The following is a 17,510-nucleotide window of genomic DNA, read 5'->3' on the forward strand; positions in this document are numbered from 1 at the left end:
TATAAAGTTTGAACTACCAACTGAACGCTTTTGGCCCCTCGACCGCTTAAATTCCAAGTTCTGAAGACCCAAAATACTGCGAACAAGTTCAACTCAAATCTAGGAGGTTGTGTATAAAATCAAAGGTCTTATTATAGAATGTAGAGAAAGAACGTAAAGAAGTGATTAAACTCCATATTTTTCCGGAAAACACGGGCATTTATGAAGTTTAACATGAAAATTGGCAGTTATCGCTTGCTTTAAACGACTTAGGTAATCCATCACTTTTTGAACGTGATGTGTCGAGCCAATATTGCCATTCAGCTTTCAACAGATCCTGCAGATCTGCCTGACAAGGCTGGGGGACAGGTGGAGCCCCAAAAAAGTTCAGACTATAAAAACAGTGAAGACATAGTGCGAGAAATACCACTTACTAGCTCAGAGGTGAGCACAACCTCACGCTAGTCAGACCTGGAGCTAGTAAGGCACTCTTCTACAATGTTCAATTTTGTCCCCTACATGACAATGGATAAGCTAACAGTGCTGATTGCCCGTAGTTATACTGCACATCAACAAGCTGCTGAAGACCCAATAAATAGGCCATGCTATTGATTAAACTTTATTCTTTGTTATTCCTTCACTTTTGTGTTCTACTTAAAATGGTGCACGGTCGAATTGAGCGTAATCAGGCCGAATAAGACAGTAAAATACACCACCAAATGGTCATGCAAAATTCTTAGGGAGAGGGTGCAGCCTTTAAATATTTTCGAGGATGGATGATTAGTGCTTGAAAAATCCCTCCTTTTACCAAAGAAAAATCATAATTTTCCCGAATGTTACTAAATAATGTACTTTTATGTCTTACAGAGAGGGCACCAAACCTCTCCTGTGGGTACCCTTAGACACGAAATTTTTAAATAATCAACTTTCTTAATAGCCAAAGATCTATGACTTATTTTCTTTTAATTATTATCTATTAATTATTAATTCTTATTTTCTATTATGTTCGATTAAACGTTGTCAAATCACATAAAGTGACTTGACAACGTTTATTTTCCCCCGCTACCTGGTGCAGAGCCAAGGCAGCGTTCACACCAGATTATGTGTCCAGGCAAATGGGCTAGCCTTACACATTTTTTTTTTATCAGGAAGTCTAATGAAAGTTCAAGTATTTATATACCTATCAGGAAAGAGGAAATATGCATGTCAGACATAAAAACAGACACGTAATTTTGTTTTGGGGGATGGAGATTCACACCTCAAAAGGGAATAATTTAAAGATATCAGAAAGTCGCAAGAGCGAAGCCCCCCCCCCCCATACGGGCATTGTGGACAAAAGTACCTGTTCACAAAATTTTCATCGCTTATCTTTCCAATGTTTAATAATCGATATTATAGATAATAATCGGGTCAGAACCCAATTAAGCAATACTGTAAGACTAAAGATTGTGATAAGAGCGGATAATAAGTACCGCTAAAATTAGAAAGTCTTTAGTAATTTTAGTAAGTAAGCTTTAATAATTTAAATATGTGTTATTCAAAATACTGTTTATTAACGTTCTAGAATTTAGCATTATAAAAAGGATAGATAGAAATGGAAGGTAGGCTAAAGGAGCCAAAAAATCTAAGAAAATTTTTCAGAGAAATAAAACGCGGTTAAAGCGCGTATCTGTTTAATTTCTTTGGTCATATTTAGGGCTTGATGTGACCTGGATACGTACGTTTAGCAAATAAATATCAAGATATTCCTGGGATGTTAAACCTCTCGCTTTTCATTTCAATTTAAACAAGACCTAAGAGCTCATATGGCACTTGTGACGAGGTGAGAAGAGCTGAGAGACAAGAGATCATATGATATGAGCTCTAACAAAATTCTATGAATCAATAGATTGATTTAAAAAGGAAAATAAGAGGCTTAATGCCGGTCAGGATTTAAAATAAGAGCTCTGAGTCATGATGTCCTTCTAAATATCAAAATTCATTAAGATCCGATCACCCACTCGTAAGTTATAAATACCTAATTTTTTCTAATTTTTCCTCTCCCTTTAGCCCCCCAGATGGTCGAATCTGGGAAAACGACTTTATCAAGTCAAATTGTGCAGCTCCCTGACACGCCTACCAATTTTCATCATCCTAGCACGTCCACAAGCACCAAACTCGCCAAAGCACTGAACCCCTCCCCCAAAGAGAGCGAATCCAATACGATTCTGTCAATCACGTATCAAGGATATTTGTTTATTCTATCCACCAAGCTTCATCCCGATTCCTACACTCCAAGTGTTTTTCCAAGAATTCCCCCTCCAACTCCCCCCAATGTCAAACGATCTGGTCGGGATTTGAAATAAGAGATCTGAGACATGAATTCTTTCTAAAAATCAAATTTCATTAAGATCCGATCACCTATTCGTAAGATAAAAATACCCAAATTTTCACGTTTTTCAAGAATTCCGGTTTCCCCCTCCAACCCCCCCCCCCCCCAATGTCACAGGATCTGGTCGGAATTTAAAATAAGAACTTTAAAGTATAAGATCCTTTTAAATATCAAGATCTTTTAAGATCTGGTCACCCTTTCGTAAGTTACAAATATCTCAATTTTCAAAATTACCCCCCCCCCCCTCCAATTCCACCAAAGAGAGCAAATCCGGTCCGGTTATGTCAGTCACGTATCTTAGACAGGTTTTTATTCTTCCCATCCAGTTTAATCCTGATCTCACCGCTTTAAGTATTTTCTAAGATTTCCGCCCCCCCCCCCCCAATTGCGCTTGATCCGGTTGAGATTTAAAATAAGAGATCTGAGTTACGAGGTCCTTCTAAATATGAAGTTTCATGAAGATCCGATCACTCCTTCGTAAGTTAAAAATACGTAATTTTTTCTTATTTTTCAGAATTAACCCCCCCCCCCCCCAATAGATCGGAACCGTTACAATTATGTAAATCACGTATCTAAGACTTCTGCTCATTTTTCCCACCAAGTTTCATCTCGATCCCTCCAATCTAAGCGTTTTCCACGATTTTAGGTTCCACGACCCCAAACTTCCCCCAACGTAACCAGATCCAGTCAGGATTTAAAATAAGAGCTTTGAGACACGATATCATTCTAAATATCAAATTTCATTGAGATCTGATAACGCGTTCGTAAGTTAAAAATACCTCATTTTTTCTATTTTTTCAGAATTAACCCCTCCCCCAACTACCCCAAAGAGAGCGGATCCGTTCCGGTTATGTCATTCATGTATCTAGGACTCGTGGTTATTTTTTCCACCAAGTTTCATCCCGATCCCTCCACTCTAAGTGTTTTTCAAGTTTTAGGTTTCCCCCTCCCAACCCCCCCCCCCAAATTTCACCAGATCTGGTCGGGTTTAAAATAAGAGCTCTGAGCCACGATATCCTTCTAAATATCAAATTTTGTTGAGATCCGATCACCTGTTCGTAAGTTAAAAATACCCCATTTTTTCTAAATTTTTCAGAAATAACCCCCCCCACCAACTATCCCAAAGAGAACGGATCCGTTCCGTTTATGTCAATCATGTATCTATCACTTGTGTTTATTTTTCCCACCAAGTTTCATCCCGATCCCTCCACTCTTAAGTGTTTTCCAAGTTTTAGGTTTCCCCCTCCCAAATCCCCCCCCCCCCAATGTCAACAGATCCAGTCGGGATTTATAATAAGAGCTCTAAGACACGATATCCTTCTAAACATCAAATTTCATTGAAATCCGATCACCCGTTCGTAAGTTAAAAATACCTCATTTTTTCTAATTTTTCAGAATTAACCCCCCCCCCAACTACCCCAAAGAGAGCGGATCTGTTCCGATTATGTCAATCATGTATCTGGGACTTGTGCTTATTTTTCCCATCAAGTTTCATCCCGATCCCTCCACTCTAAGTGTTTTCCAAGATTTTAGGTTTCCCCCCTCCAACTCCCCCCAATGTCATCAGATCCAGTCGGGATTTAAAATAAGAGCTCTGAGACACAATTTCATTCAAAACATCAAATTTCATTAAGATCCCATCACCCATTCATAAGTTAAAAATACTTGCATTTTTTCTATTTTTTCCGAATTTAACCGGCCCCTCACTCCCCCCCCCCAGATGGTCAAATTGGAAAAATGACTATTTCTAATTTAAGCTGGTCCCGTCCCTGATACGCCTGCCAAATTTCATCGTCCTAGCTTACCTGGAAGTTCCTAAAGTAGCAAAACCGGGACCGACAGACAGACAGACCAACAGACAGACAGACCGACAGAATTGGCGATTGCTACATGTCACTTAGTTAATACCAAGTGCCATAAAAATCCGCTAGTTTCTAGTTCTGGCACAAATCAAATCTAAATCAAAATCCACCATAAACTTGGAAACACTTTTTCTCAATTCAATCTTTTCAGGTTATATGAAAATTACAAACGCCAAAAAGTCAACCCTTCCAACTAATATGAATTTCCAATATAGCAGTTAGAATTTTAAGTTACTGCTACAAAGAGGGAAAATAAGTCCTTTGACTTTAGACAAACATAATTTGATTCATGTAATGTGTTCGAACCAAGGACTTTATTTGGCTTATAACTGAACTACAGTCAACTCGAAGCATTCTCCCCTCCTAGTCACAGCTACTCTGATTGTTTTACCATCGAACTCTAGTTGACTTTTCAACATTCCTGTCACTGAACAGTCAGCAGAGACTCACTAGAGGATACTGAGAATTTCGCTCATATATTTTAAGATTACTGATAAAGATTATCTTAGGGCATTTAAAAGGACTACATTGAAGTTCCTCCAAAAATTCTGCCAGACATTTGTCGTGCTAACAAATAAGCAATTTGTCTTACTTTCGACAATCAGACTTTATCAGAGCTAAAGTCGGAAATATGGTTGACTTGACTGAATTCAAGTCAAGTATAGTCAACCAGCGTAGTTCATGGCCCGAACACGCTCATAGTGTTCTGAAATTCAAGATTCATCCAAATTTGGAAAATGGATAATTCCGACACAATGGAGCATGCCAACCAGTTACAAATAGTCGATACCGGGCTAACCAATGCCAAACGTAAACGCATATTCTAATTAACTGGCTAGGAAAGTCCCTTTTTGCAAGAGATATGCTTACAGTTTCAAGAAAATTCTCAAAAGAAATAACAAAATAAAAAATGTCTCGTCTATCGAGAAAAATTCACTCCATTTGAGTATTCTTCGGGCGTTGTCCTCTTTCAACCTGAAAAAAAGTGTTTTAACATCCGGAAACTGGGTAGTTGCAATGCACTTACTTTAACCTTCTGCGGCTGTCAATTAACATTGTTGCCTCAAAGCGAGAAGGGGTCGCAATTACAATTTCTGCAGAGGGATGGGCGTATAGTTGCTGAAAAACTGAAATCCAAGGTGCAACCTTAATTTATTTAGCTGTTTACTCATTAAAAACCATAAACAACCCCAAAGCCACACTTCAATTTTATTGACAGCTAAAAAGAGAAGCTCACTGGACTGGGGTGTCTCGTTTCGCTAAGATGGTGGGTGAGATCTACCGTGTTGGCAAACCTGGCATTTATTTCGCTCAAATGGTAGCAATGAATGTCTTTGGCTTTCCATTTGGTCTTTACGATATTGCTATTCATACAAAGCAGGGTATTGAAGCAGTGGAGATTTTTTCTTATGACTCATGAAGCTTTTTTCTTAACTAAGCTGAACTACTTCTCGGCCAATGTCCTTTAAGAAAAATGATTGTATTCAAGATCTTTCTAAAATAGTTTAGAATCTTCCTGGATCAAAACTTATTGTAAGTTAAGAACTTGGCATATTGTGCTAAGGAACTGGCCGGCAGGAATATTTATCAAAACAATTTATCCAGCGATCAGTGTGACGAGTTTCAAACGTTTTCTACCGAGAAACAAATAAGACTACTCGCTGTTTAGTTCTTAGGTAAACATCTTGCGACAATCTTAAGTATTTCTTTACATCACGAATCTTGACTACAATAATTGTAACAAAGGCAAAAAAAGCTCTTTATGTTATACAACCGAGTTTGAAATATAATTAACTTAATTGGAAATACATTTTGGAGAACTTCAATGAAACTTAGACATGTCCCCCATATTGCTGAAATAGGAGTTGAATTGTACAGGGTTCTGTTGAAATAGATATATGGGATAACTTCCTAATTCTACTGTTCTCCACTCTAAACATTACAAATACCACTCCATCACAACTCCCAGCTTATCGGAATAAACGTAGTCCAGGCCCATGTCTTACATACAACTAATCTTGTCTAGTCATAGGCGACCTACTTAGAATGATCAGACTTCAAGTATCTTAAAAGCCGCTAATGTATCAAATGTCGTTGAGAGATATATCTTCAAATAAGAATTACAAGATCGGAAACTATGGCTCCTAAGGTTGGAAATTCATTCAAACAAGGGGCAAGCTAGAATATCCTATGAGCAAAAGTGAGAATTTCTCTTTAGACTGTTTGGATATTCATTGAATCAAAAGTTGCCTGTTTTTACAAACTCTTTGTTAGTTAGCATATAAAAAATTTAGAGGTTAGTTCGAGAGTCCATAAAGTAATGTTCGACCGCATGTAAAGTTAAACTTAAATTTCTAGATAAGGCAGTACCGGAGAACATGCAAGTTTCGGTGCTTGACTGCAAGGAGTTGCAAATACACATTTAGTTTTAGAGTCTAGAATCCTATGTCAGAGATTGCAAGTTTTACCAATCAGGAAGCTAATTTTGTCACAACATTTATCATCTAACATAAAGACTTCATATCTTTGTCTGCTTGAACTTCTATGCATAAAAAAGTAAAAAACCAGACTTACATGTTACTTGCATAAAAACATCGATTGAAACAAACAAAGATTTATTGATGTTTTAGGCCGTTCCTCATTTAGGTTTTTCTAAAATCCTGATCCCCCTCCTGATATTTAAATTTTGCTACTGAAAATTTTGCGTGTATTTACCTGAAGAGAGCTTAAAGGGCCATTAACTAGGTATCTCTTTTGGGTCGCCCTCTAGGCATATTTTATACTAATGAAAATATTATCGAATAAAACACCTATTATACAATGTGTAACGTCATTGCAATGCTATCAAGTATCAGTTTTGCTCTTTAAATGTATTTGAATGTCACATCATTCACATGAAACTTTTTTTTTTTTAAGGCTCTATAGTATAGTCAGTCGAAGGGTGCACGTCCTACCTATAACCCATCAAAACATTGCCTTACCCCATCTGTGAGGCCTCCGTCCCACGTTGAGAATCATGGCAATAGAATAACCATGTAGTGAGAAGAGTCCAGGATTTGTATTTACTACTGAGCATGGATAAGGGTAGATATTTTTAGGGTCTTTTAGAACAGCAATTGGAAAGATAGATTAAGAAAAACCTGGAAAATATTTGATGATAAAAGAATTGCTAATATTAGATCTCATTTTTAAGGGAATATCCTTGTTGCACCTAGATCCAAAAAAAGGTCCATAGAGGTCCCTCACGAAAGAGTGAACAAAATTCAAACCATACAAACTATGATGAACAAATATTAAAGCAGGATGTTACAGTGTACAGGGCCATCTTGAGACAGGAGTTTCTTGTGCCACAACCTTAAACAGGTTGAGAAACACTGATCTATCGAGTCTTTATCGACTGACAACATTTACATATAAGGGTACAGAAAACCGGCCCTAATTGGAAGGGGATAATGTTTGAGCTGCTTAGCTCTCACAGACTCTGCGGTATAATTTCATGTACTAAAAAAAAAAAAAAAAAAAAAAAATAAAAAAAAACACACTATTTAGCTACATTTTATCGGTTTAAAAGGTTTCGTTTAGCTTACTGAAATTCACGGGTAAAAAAAAGAATACTGAAGAGTACTGAACTCATTTATGGAGAATGTTGTAGGCAGTTGATTATTTGTGGGAGTGTAATTTATAATTGAATTTTAATGACACGGAGGTTCAACCCTATTAAAAAAAAAACAATAGAAAGCAGGGTTGAATCGCATTCTTCACACAGATTACTGTTTGAAATAAGGTCAGTAAGTCATTCAGTCAGTGAGCAAATGATAGCCAATAGCCTCTTGCCGACAGCGATGTAAAATCTGAAAATCGTTTCGATTCAACATCTCTTTGAACTTGTTTGTATCAGTTATAATTACCACGAGCCAAGAAGTCGTTCTAGCTGAAATAATATCTCGCCAGTCATATCTTGAAATCGTCTGTCTGCAATCAAACGATTTAATAATGAAAGCAGAGTTTACAAGTCTTCCGAAACATGCAAGCATCAGTAGTCTTTATGTTTCTAAATTACAATTTTCATTTGAGAGCATAACATCAGTACAATATGGGATGGAACTAAGCAGAAGCTTTTAAAGATTTTCTACTCTGCTAGCATCACATGTAAAACAATTAAAGGTCAGCAAATATTTCAACAAAAGAACTAATGATTTCCTGTAGCTGTAAATAACTGAAATGCATACGAATAAGAGAAAATGCTACAAGGGCACAAAAGTGGTAATCGTAAGTCATTAGGAAGCAACCGTCATTCAAGAATAGGGATTTTAGTTGAATAAAATCATACACATAATCAATCTGAACTGGTCGGGGCGTTTGTTATCTAATTCTTAAACTATTTTAAAAAAAGAAACTAACTCAAAATCTGAATCGAGTAGGTTTGGGTAAAAAAGGTGCGTGGGGGGGCTATATGCCATCCCATCTCTTTTGATTCTTAAAAAGTGAATTAGAACTTAAAATTTCCAACCAAATGAGCCCTCTATGAAGTTTATAGAAGCATTCCTTCCATAAGAACCCTGTATGCCCCCATGGGTATTCTTTAGTACGCCTGCCCCCGGGCCCTGGGGGTTTTATCGACACTGGGGTTTTTCTTATCTGGCCTTTGAACTATTTTTAAAAAAACGGCTACCTCATAATTTTCATCGGATGGGTCTGAGAGAAAAAGAGCTAGAAGGAAGGGGGGCTAGTCACCCTCGGATTTCTTTTGACTCTAAAAAAGTGAACCAGAAGTTTCAATTTCAAATCAGAGGAACCCTTTCCGAAGTTTATACGAGCATTCTTTTCATATGAATCATATATACCTCCAGGGCATAACTTATAATGCCTGACCCCGGGTCCTAGGGGGTTGCGTCGACGCCAGAGTTTTCGTTATATAATCTTTGAACTATTATTTTTTTTGAAAAACGCTTATCTCAAAATCGTTATCTGATAGGTTTTAGGAAAAAATGGTGTGGTGTGTGTGTGGTGTGTGTGTGGTGTGTGTGTGGTGTGTGTGTGGTGTGTGTGTGTGGTGTGTGTGTGGTGTGTGTGTGGTGTGTGTGTGGTGTGTGTGTGGTGTGTGTGTGGTGTGTGTGTGGTGTGTGTGTGGTGTGTGTGTGGTGTGTGTGTGGTGTGTGTGTGTGTGTGTAAATAGTAGTAGATCATCAGATTATCTCTTTGGTTTTTCGGTGATAAAAGGTTAAAAGAAACAATTTCCTTGTATAGTGAAAACAAAATACGATTTGATGTGCCATTCAATGGTATATAATAGCACCAAAATTAACTATAATAAATCACGGCAACTAATTTTGATTGAACCGTTTCTAACATGGCATTTTGTGATTCTACCTCATTCAGAGATATAAGGCTAAAAAGAGAACAGGTAAGAACCTATTTTCCAATTATGGCAATCCCATCTCTCTTTTTTAAGAGACAGGAGAAAAAAAGAAAACTAAGATAAATTGCGCTATACATCCAGGGCGAGATTAAGCTTTAATTCTTTTTATGACAAAAGAAATTGCTTGTCTTTCTGTTTCACACTTTTTTAGTTTATCCGTGTTTCAAATGACATTAATAACTCTCTTTTTTTTCATGACAGATGGGGTAATTTTACCGAGAGAAAAGATTTCTTGGCGTTTCTGTTGTGTGAGACTCGTGTAACTGTTAATAAAGTTGGTATTTTGAGGGACTTTCAAAAGACATTTTACCGAAAGATAATATGCACTTATTATCTAAAGAAAAAAAAATCATCTAGAAAACCCTGGTGGAAGCTCCTAGTCCTAGACACACTTTTAAAAGTAATGGCTTATGCTGCTACTTTTTGGGGATACTTTTTCGATAATTCTGAGCAAAGGGACACGCGCAGGGGAGGTTGCCTTGGCACCCAGGCCCTCTTCAAACTCCTATATTTTTTGAATATCTAGGTATTTCTTATTAAGAAAAAAATCAAAAATAATTTCTTTATGAAATTAGCCATATGCTCAAGCATATTGGCCATATTGTACACTGTGCATCACTTCTTCTTCTTTTTTTATTTAAGTACAAGTGTTATATTTAGTGGCATATCGTACACTATGAATTGCTGACAAATTTTTCCTGTTCTATTTAACTACGAGTATTCTGTTCCGTGACAGATCGAAGAGTGAACAAAGTGGACCAGATCCCCCTTCAACAAAAAGAAACAAAATGCATGTATAAAAAAAAAGGTCACGGGAATAGTAACCATAGCCTCATTTCAGCTCTATTATGTAATCAGCTCACATTCTTTTATAGATTATTTCACCTTTTTAACGCACAACATGGCCTTTAAACGCCAAAAACAAGAGCTTGCTAGGTAAATACCTAGCGTGGGATGTAATTTAAAACAAGATGTCGGCCTAATTCATTAGGTTATGTAGGGTTTTCTTCAAAGCGTCAATGCAATGGAGTCAAGTTTGAACAATTACAAGTTTAACATCTTATTGTTCAACAATTTCTTTGCACACTGTCCTGATTTTACGCTAACTGGTTCAGCCCTTGCCAATTAAAACAAAAAAGGATGGAAAGAAAAGATTTTCATAGAAATCTAAAATCGATAAGTATCTTGTGACTGGGCCTTATAATCGCTCGAAAACATCCTCCTAAACAGTTTTGGCCCAAACTTTGATTTTCATAACATTTTAAGAAAACACACTACAAGCCTAAACATTTCAAAAAAAAATACTAGGAAAAAATGTACTGAAAGAAACTTGACAAAAATAAAAATAAAATATACTAGTAGACCAATATACTAACTTAATATTAGCCAATAGGATCCCTTCTTCGGCCTATTTTGGGCTGACGACTATGATTAAGACTCTTGAAAAGCCGGTTATTCAAAATCTAATATATTAAAATAGACGTTGTCTGATTTCATTTACTTTAGCAGAAAGAATACGGTTTCTTATTCTAGAATTCTTAATTTCTAGTAATGAGTTAAAGGGTAAAAAATCTCCTCCCAGGATTACATACTTTGATGCAGTTTACGCATCAGTTACTATGAGTCCTAAGATATTTACCATGCCTCATTGCATAGAGGACGGCATCGGTCCTGACTTGGCTCATTTTAATTAAAAAGACAAACGAGGGGGGGGGGGGCTATAGAACGCTAACCTTGGGGGGGGGATAAAACCATAGAAAGATGGCACTTAAACAAACACATAACAACAAATTATTTTTGAACTTTTTTTTACTTGTTTCTGGCCCAAGATGTCGAGAATGTGTGATAATCAACTCGATATATGAAATATGGCCCTTTCTACTACAGGTAATAAGGTAGAAATTTAATCGGGGGAGAAATAATGCATACAAGGGCATAGTGTATGAAAAATATAGGACAAATTACAAAACAAATTTTGAAATCCAGGTTCAGAGAGATCCATTGGACCTTTTTAAGTTTACTTATAGTATTGTACGAATATTTTCTATAGAAACGAACTAAACGTCCATTTCAGTAGGGTGTACCTTTTTTGACCAATATGGTACATATCGCCTAATTTGGCGGTATCAAAATATTTGTCTTGGTGGCAGCCTTGCGTTGTTTCAATACATATTGGAACTGATTAAATAAGGTAGCCTTGAAAATGCAAGCATGGGTAGGCAATTTCAGAAATCACCGAAAGAGAACCAAACGAAAAACAAAGTAGAAAACAGGTCTGATCTTACAAGAAAAAAAAAGAAAAAGAAAAGACTTACCACTAACAATATAAGTTGTTGCCAAGTGAAGACACCTTATCATGCCAGCCATCGAGTCGTCGTTATTTCTAGCTTCAATTTGGCGTTCAACAGGTCGAGTTTCAGCAGGGGTTGGGGTAACAGGGGTTTGACTACCAGTTCTACAAAGGTTTGAAGAGGTCAGAGATGTGTTTCTCAAATCTAAGCTACTAGAATAATTGGCATCAGGGGTGGTACTAATAGAGAGGAATAGGGAGGGGCTGGCATCTATATACTCAAAGCTTCGTTGCAATGGATTCCGTCTTCTGTAGGAAAGGATTCGTTCAATTTTTATTTATTTTCAAGCATTTGAAGTTAAGCTTCGAAGCCTAATGATTCAATGAAAATGAAAAATAAAAATCTACATGAAATATAACGATGCATGGACCCAAAAATAAAGAGCAGGGGGGGGGGGAATTAAGTATTCGAGTGGGAAGGCTGGCTAAACAGTCATTTCACTTTTTTTGCATCGAATGATCCAAGGAAAAGTCGACAGTCATACAATAACATGGATATGTCATTGAAACAAGTAAATTTGTAATTCCCTTCTTGGTGCCTTCTTTTTATCGAAAACGAAAATAGACTGATGATGTCCTGCAGCAAAGCTTCCCCAAAATAATTTGTCAATTTTAGCCTAAAGCCCTCTGGAGAAGAATTTATACGCGGAAACACTAAAACTGATACTTAAGCTATTTCTTAAGTTCGAGAAACACTGAACATACGAGAAATAAAACGTAAGCACCGTTAAGTTATCACATTGGAAAGCCTGACAAACTATAAACTGTCTTACAAGCATCAGCGTCAATTGAGGGAAGGCATTCCCCCAAGATCCCACCTAGGTTTTGAAAAAACCTTCTTATTTGGTATTTCCAATGAAAAATAGCTTTTTTGGTGCTTCCATTGAAGAAACAGCCAAAACAAAATAAAACTCCCCGCCCCTAGATTTTTAAAATATATTTTCCCAGTCCCTCCTAATTTCCGTCAGTTGACAACACTGCTTACAAATGAAAAGAAAGAACAGGTCGAAAGCGCAAGTTTAGCATTAAGGCATCGGTCAGACGTACACTTTCTTGTCAACCTGTTTGGACCAATTGGGAAGAACTAAGCCTAGAAATAGACATCAAGCAAAACAAAGACTTGAAATGGATTTTAAGTGGCAAAAACATCTAGGTAAAAACCTGTTTTGGCCCGATGGCCTTAGTTCTATTAATACTGGAAAAACTACAATTTTCTCAGACTTGTTCTTGTATTCGTTTGAAAAATCATGAGGTTTTAGGGATGTACCACATTTTCCTCAGTGTTGCCACGTTGAGTCGTAAAAAAAACCACTAATTAATTAAACTTCGCAATATTTTATCTGTAAAAAATTTACAACCTTTCGATAACCGAACACAGCTACACCTTCAGAGAACAGTTATATAGAAGAATAGATAAAGCTATATTCTTCTTTAATTTCTTACCCAAATTTCTTTCTTCTTCTTTTCAATTTGGCTTCAGCCGCAACAAAAAAAACGGCATATTTGCATGTGCAGGTCTTTTTCATTAAGAACTGAAATCCATACTTTTCCTAATTTTTAAAGATACATATGGTTGCGTAAGGCTGCACCTGAACAATTCAAATAAATAGATTTCATTGTCACCACCCTTAGAAGTTTAAAACCATTTTACGTTTTGTGGCTGTGACTGTAAAAGTTCTTCTCATGCAAAGGACAATGTTGATGGAAAATAAGTGCACAGTTGCTTTTAAATACGATTCTTGCTATTACAGGCCCATATGCAAGAATTCATTTCGGAAAGGATGTTATTTCCGGGGGATGGAGGACAACTTTGAAGAAACAACAAAGATAGGCGAATTATATAAAAGCTATAAGAAAATAGTATAAAAACTATAAGATATAACATAAACTATATAGAAGTATAAAATATTTGACTACTTGAATTACAACTACCTGAATTAAAATCAAGTTGTTGTGGGCATCAAGCCATGGCTAATTGTAGAAAAAGTCAAGAAAGATAGTCCAATTGAGTGAGAGGCAAATCTGGCATAAGTCCTTATTAGGATTGTATAAAAATGATGTCAGTTCATTTATTAATAGATAAGTATATCTACCATCCGTCCATGCATCATTCCTAGGGCAGAAGAACTAAGGTAGATCGTCATAGAACCTATAGTTTTCCAAATGTTTGGTTTAATGGCACGGGCAAATGGCGGGAGTAAATATGACTCTTTTTGGACTAATACTTGTTTGTTAGCTTTTAGAAAGGCACACCCGCCTAGAGTCTCAAGAAGGTTGACCAAGAATTTAGAATTGACATAGGACCGTTAGATTGCCCGGAATGAGAGGTAAACAAGGCACGCCTACCTATGGCCTTAGGCAGGTTGACCAAGAATTTAGAATTGACATAGGACCGTTAGATTGCCTGGAATGAGAGGTAAACAAGGTACGCCTACCTATGGCCGTAGGCAGGTTGACCAAGAATTTAGAATTGACATAGGACCGTTAGATTGCCTGGAATGAGAGGTAAACAAGGTACGCCTACCTATGGCCTTAGGCAGGTTGACCAAGAATTTAGAATTGACATAGGACCGTTAGATTGCCTGGAATGAGAGGTAAACAAGGTACGCCTACCTATGGCCTTAGGCAAGTTGACCAAGAATTTAGAATTGACATAGGACCGTTAGATTGCCTGGAATGAGAGGTAAACAAGGTACGCCTACCTATGGCCTTAGGCAGGTTGACCAAGAATTTAGAATTGACATAGGACCGTTAATTCGCGTGGAATGACAGCCAGTGTCTAAAATCGAATTGGGCCCATCTGCAATGAGTGTCAGGCATCTAAACATAAAATACAAAATTGTAAAAAAAAACAAAAAAAAAAACAGCGAAACCCCAATATTTCAGGGGGCAGACCCAAACTCCCCAACCTCCCACGTATGTGCCTGTACTACTGTATACGCTAATAATAGGTAGCACGATTGTACTAAAACACAATCTGACATATTTTTTAAACATTTTTGTCGAAATTCAAATCAAAGTTAATTTGAAATTTTACTAATTAGAGTCATAATAGGATCATTAATTATCTCCTAAATCATCCAAGTCACTGATATAATCAGCTTAAATAAGAGGATTTGATTACATTGTTGCTAAGCCCGTGCAACTTAGATAATGTTCCCCAAGTTTATCACATCTTACCACCATGAAAAGGCTTCGTAAATAGAGCTTACATATTATATACCATTACTTAAAATATATAATGTAATTAGCGAGTATTGGATAACCAAATTAGTGAACTTAAGTATTTCACCAGCTTTGTAGCAACCGTAGTTTAATTAGAGGGAACATTAAAATGCTTTCATTATCTGGAAGTAGAATTAACCTGAAAGAAAATTACCAAAAACAAAAATCCATGAACGAAAAGAGGATTCAGGAGAAGCTGGTTCGGTACTTATCTTCATTGAATAAAAAATTAATTTCTTATCTCAGTGTGGCGAATGCGGTTCACAAGTGTTAAGGTCCTTTTAAAAATAGATGGCACAAGCATTACTATTTTGAAAAAATGCGCTTGCGCACTGTGAATGCGCATATATGGTTGGAATCAGAAACTGTACCAGAAATACCAAATTTAACCTACAAGGGTAGTGAAATGGTCTTTGATTGGATGAAAGTGATCGCTTCACACCACTTTCAAGTAATCAGATGCCTTTTCCACTGACAAATCTTCAAAAGTACATAGTTATTGAAAGGATTAAATAAAAATACCGAGTTTTTGATACTGCAAGTAAGGAACGACCTTAAAACGAACAGAAATTATTCCGTATATAAAAGGAATTGTCCCCTCCTCAACGTCCCGCTCTTTACGCTAAAGTTTGACTCTTTCTCACAACTCTACTTTTTAAAACAATAAAAAAAACTTTAGCGTAAAGAGCGAGGCGTTGAGGAGGGGACAATTCCTTTCATATACGGAATAATTTCTGTACGTTTTAAGTTTTAATGTCGCTCCTTACTTGCAGTATAAAAAACCTGTTTTTTAAATGGATGTTTTGATTTTGGCTCACCGCACATGAATACTTAAAACGAAATTTGCATATTAATTTTTTTGTCTAAATGGCTTTCTCATATTTTTGTTCCGACGATTTTGATAAAAAAGGGGGTGGGGGAGGAGGCCTAGTTGCCCTCCAATTTTTGGTAACTTATAAAAGCAACTAGAACTTTTTAGTTGTTTTTTTTACGAACGTTTTTGTTAGTAATAAATATACGTAAATTATAAATCAACTTACGTAACGAACTTCTGTATTTGTATATTTTTATTACATATATGAGGGGGTTTGCCCTCTCGTCAATACCTCGCTCTTTACATTAAAGCTTAAATTTTGTCCCGGTTCTTTAAGAATGACCCCAGAATCACAAAGGCCGTAGAATAAATAGTTGAAATTACTAAAAATACTTTAGCGGAAAGAGCGAGGTATTTTGGAGGAGATGAGCCCCTCATATGCGTAATAATTTCTGTTCGTTTTAAGTTTTAATGCTGCTCCTTGCTTTCAGTAGAAAAACTTTTTCATTATTATTTTTACAGCGTTTTTTTAATAATGCTAGAAAACCCTGCGCCCCCTTCACAGAATTTTTTTCTCCCATGAAAAATTCTTCCAAGTAAATATCCTTCAGCGTACCTCTCTCCCCTCAACCCCCCCTCAACCAAAAAAAAAACAAACGTGAAAACGTCTGTACACTTCCCAATAACCATTAATGCACGTAAACACTGGTCAAAGTTTGTAACTTGCAGCCCCTTCCCCGAGAACTATGGGGGAATAAGTCGTCCCCAAAGACATCTTCTTATGTTTTTCGACTATGCTGAAGAAAATGGCTATCTCAAAATTTTGATCCGTTTTACTCTGGGGAAAAAATGAGCGTTGGAGGGGGCCTAGGTGCCCTCCAATTTTTTTGGTCACGTAAAAAGGGCACTAGAATTTTCCATTTCCATTACAATGAGCCCTCTCGCGACATCCCAGGACCACTGGATCGATACGATCACCCCTGGGAAAAAAAAAAAAAAAATAAACACGCACCCGTGATCGGTGTTCTGGCAAAAAATGCGAAGTTCCACATTTTTGTAGATAGGAGCTTGAAATTTCTACAGTGAGGTTCTCTGATACGCTGAATGCGGTGATGTGACTTTCGTTAAGATTCTATGACTTTGGGATGTTTTCCCCTATTTTCCAAACTAAGGCACATTTTCTCAGGCTCGTATCTTATGATGGGTAAGACGAAATCTAATGAAACTTGTATATTTGAAATCAACATGAAAATCCGATTCTTTTTATGTATTTATTAGTATCAAAATTCCGTTTTTTATACTTTCGTTTACTATTGAGCCGGGTCGCTCCTTACTACAGTTCGTTACCACGAACTGTTTGAAAAGTGATATTTTATGCCTATAGCCAAAGCGTCACTAACAGCCAATCAAAACCACCCTTTGTCAAATAAAATCAGAGTTTTGCTATCTTTTTGGTTCGAATTTGTTACTTGAGTACAGTTTCTAATACC

General features: G+C 36.8%; 1 protein-coding gene across 1 annotated transcript in view; it reads right to left on the bottom strand.

Annotated features, from left to right (window-relative positions):
• The window catches only part of LOC136027044 (lethal(2) giant larvae protein-like), a 275,839-nt gene that overhangs the window by 91,889 nt on the left and 166,440 nt on the right, over nucleotides 1–17,510 (bottom strand). The window contains exon 14 of the mRNA XM_065703968.1: nucleotides 11,947–12,086. Coding sequence (XP_065560040.1) covers nucleotides 11,947–12,086 — 140 coding nt within the window. The remainder of the gene's footprint in view (nucleotides 1–11,946; nucleotides 12,087–17,510) is intronic.

Source organism: Artemia franciscana, chromosome 5 (genome assembly GCF_032884065.1).
Source record: "Artemia franciscana chromosome 5, ASM3288406v1, whole genome shotgun sequence".
In the NCBI taxonomy this organism is placed as follows: domain Eukaryota; kingdom Metazoa; phylum Arthropoda; class Branchiopoda; order Anostraca; family Artemiidae; genus Artemia; species Artemia franciscana.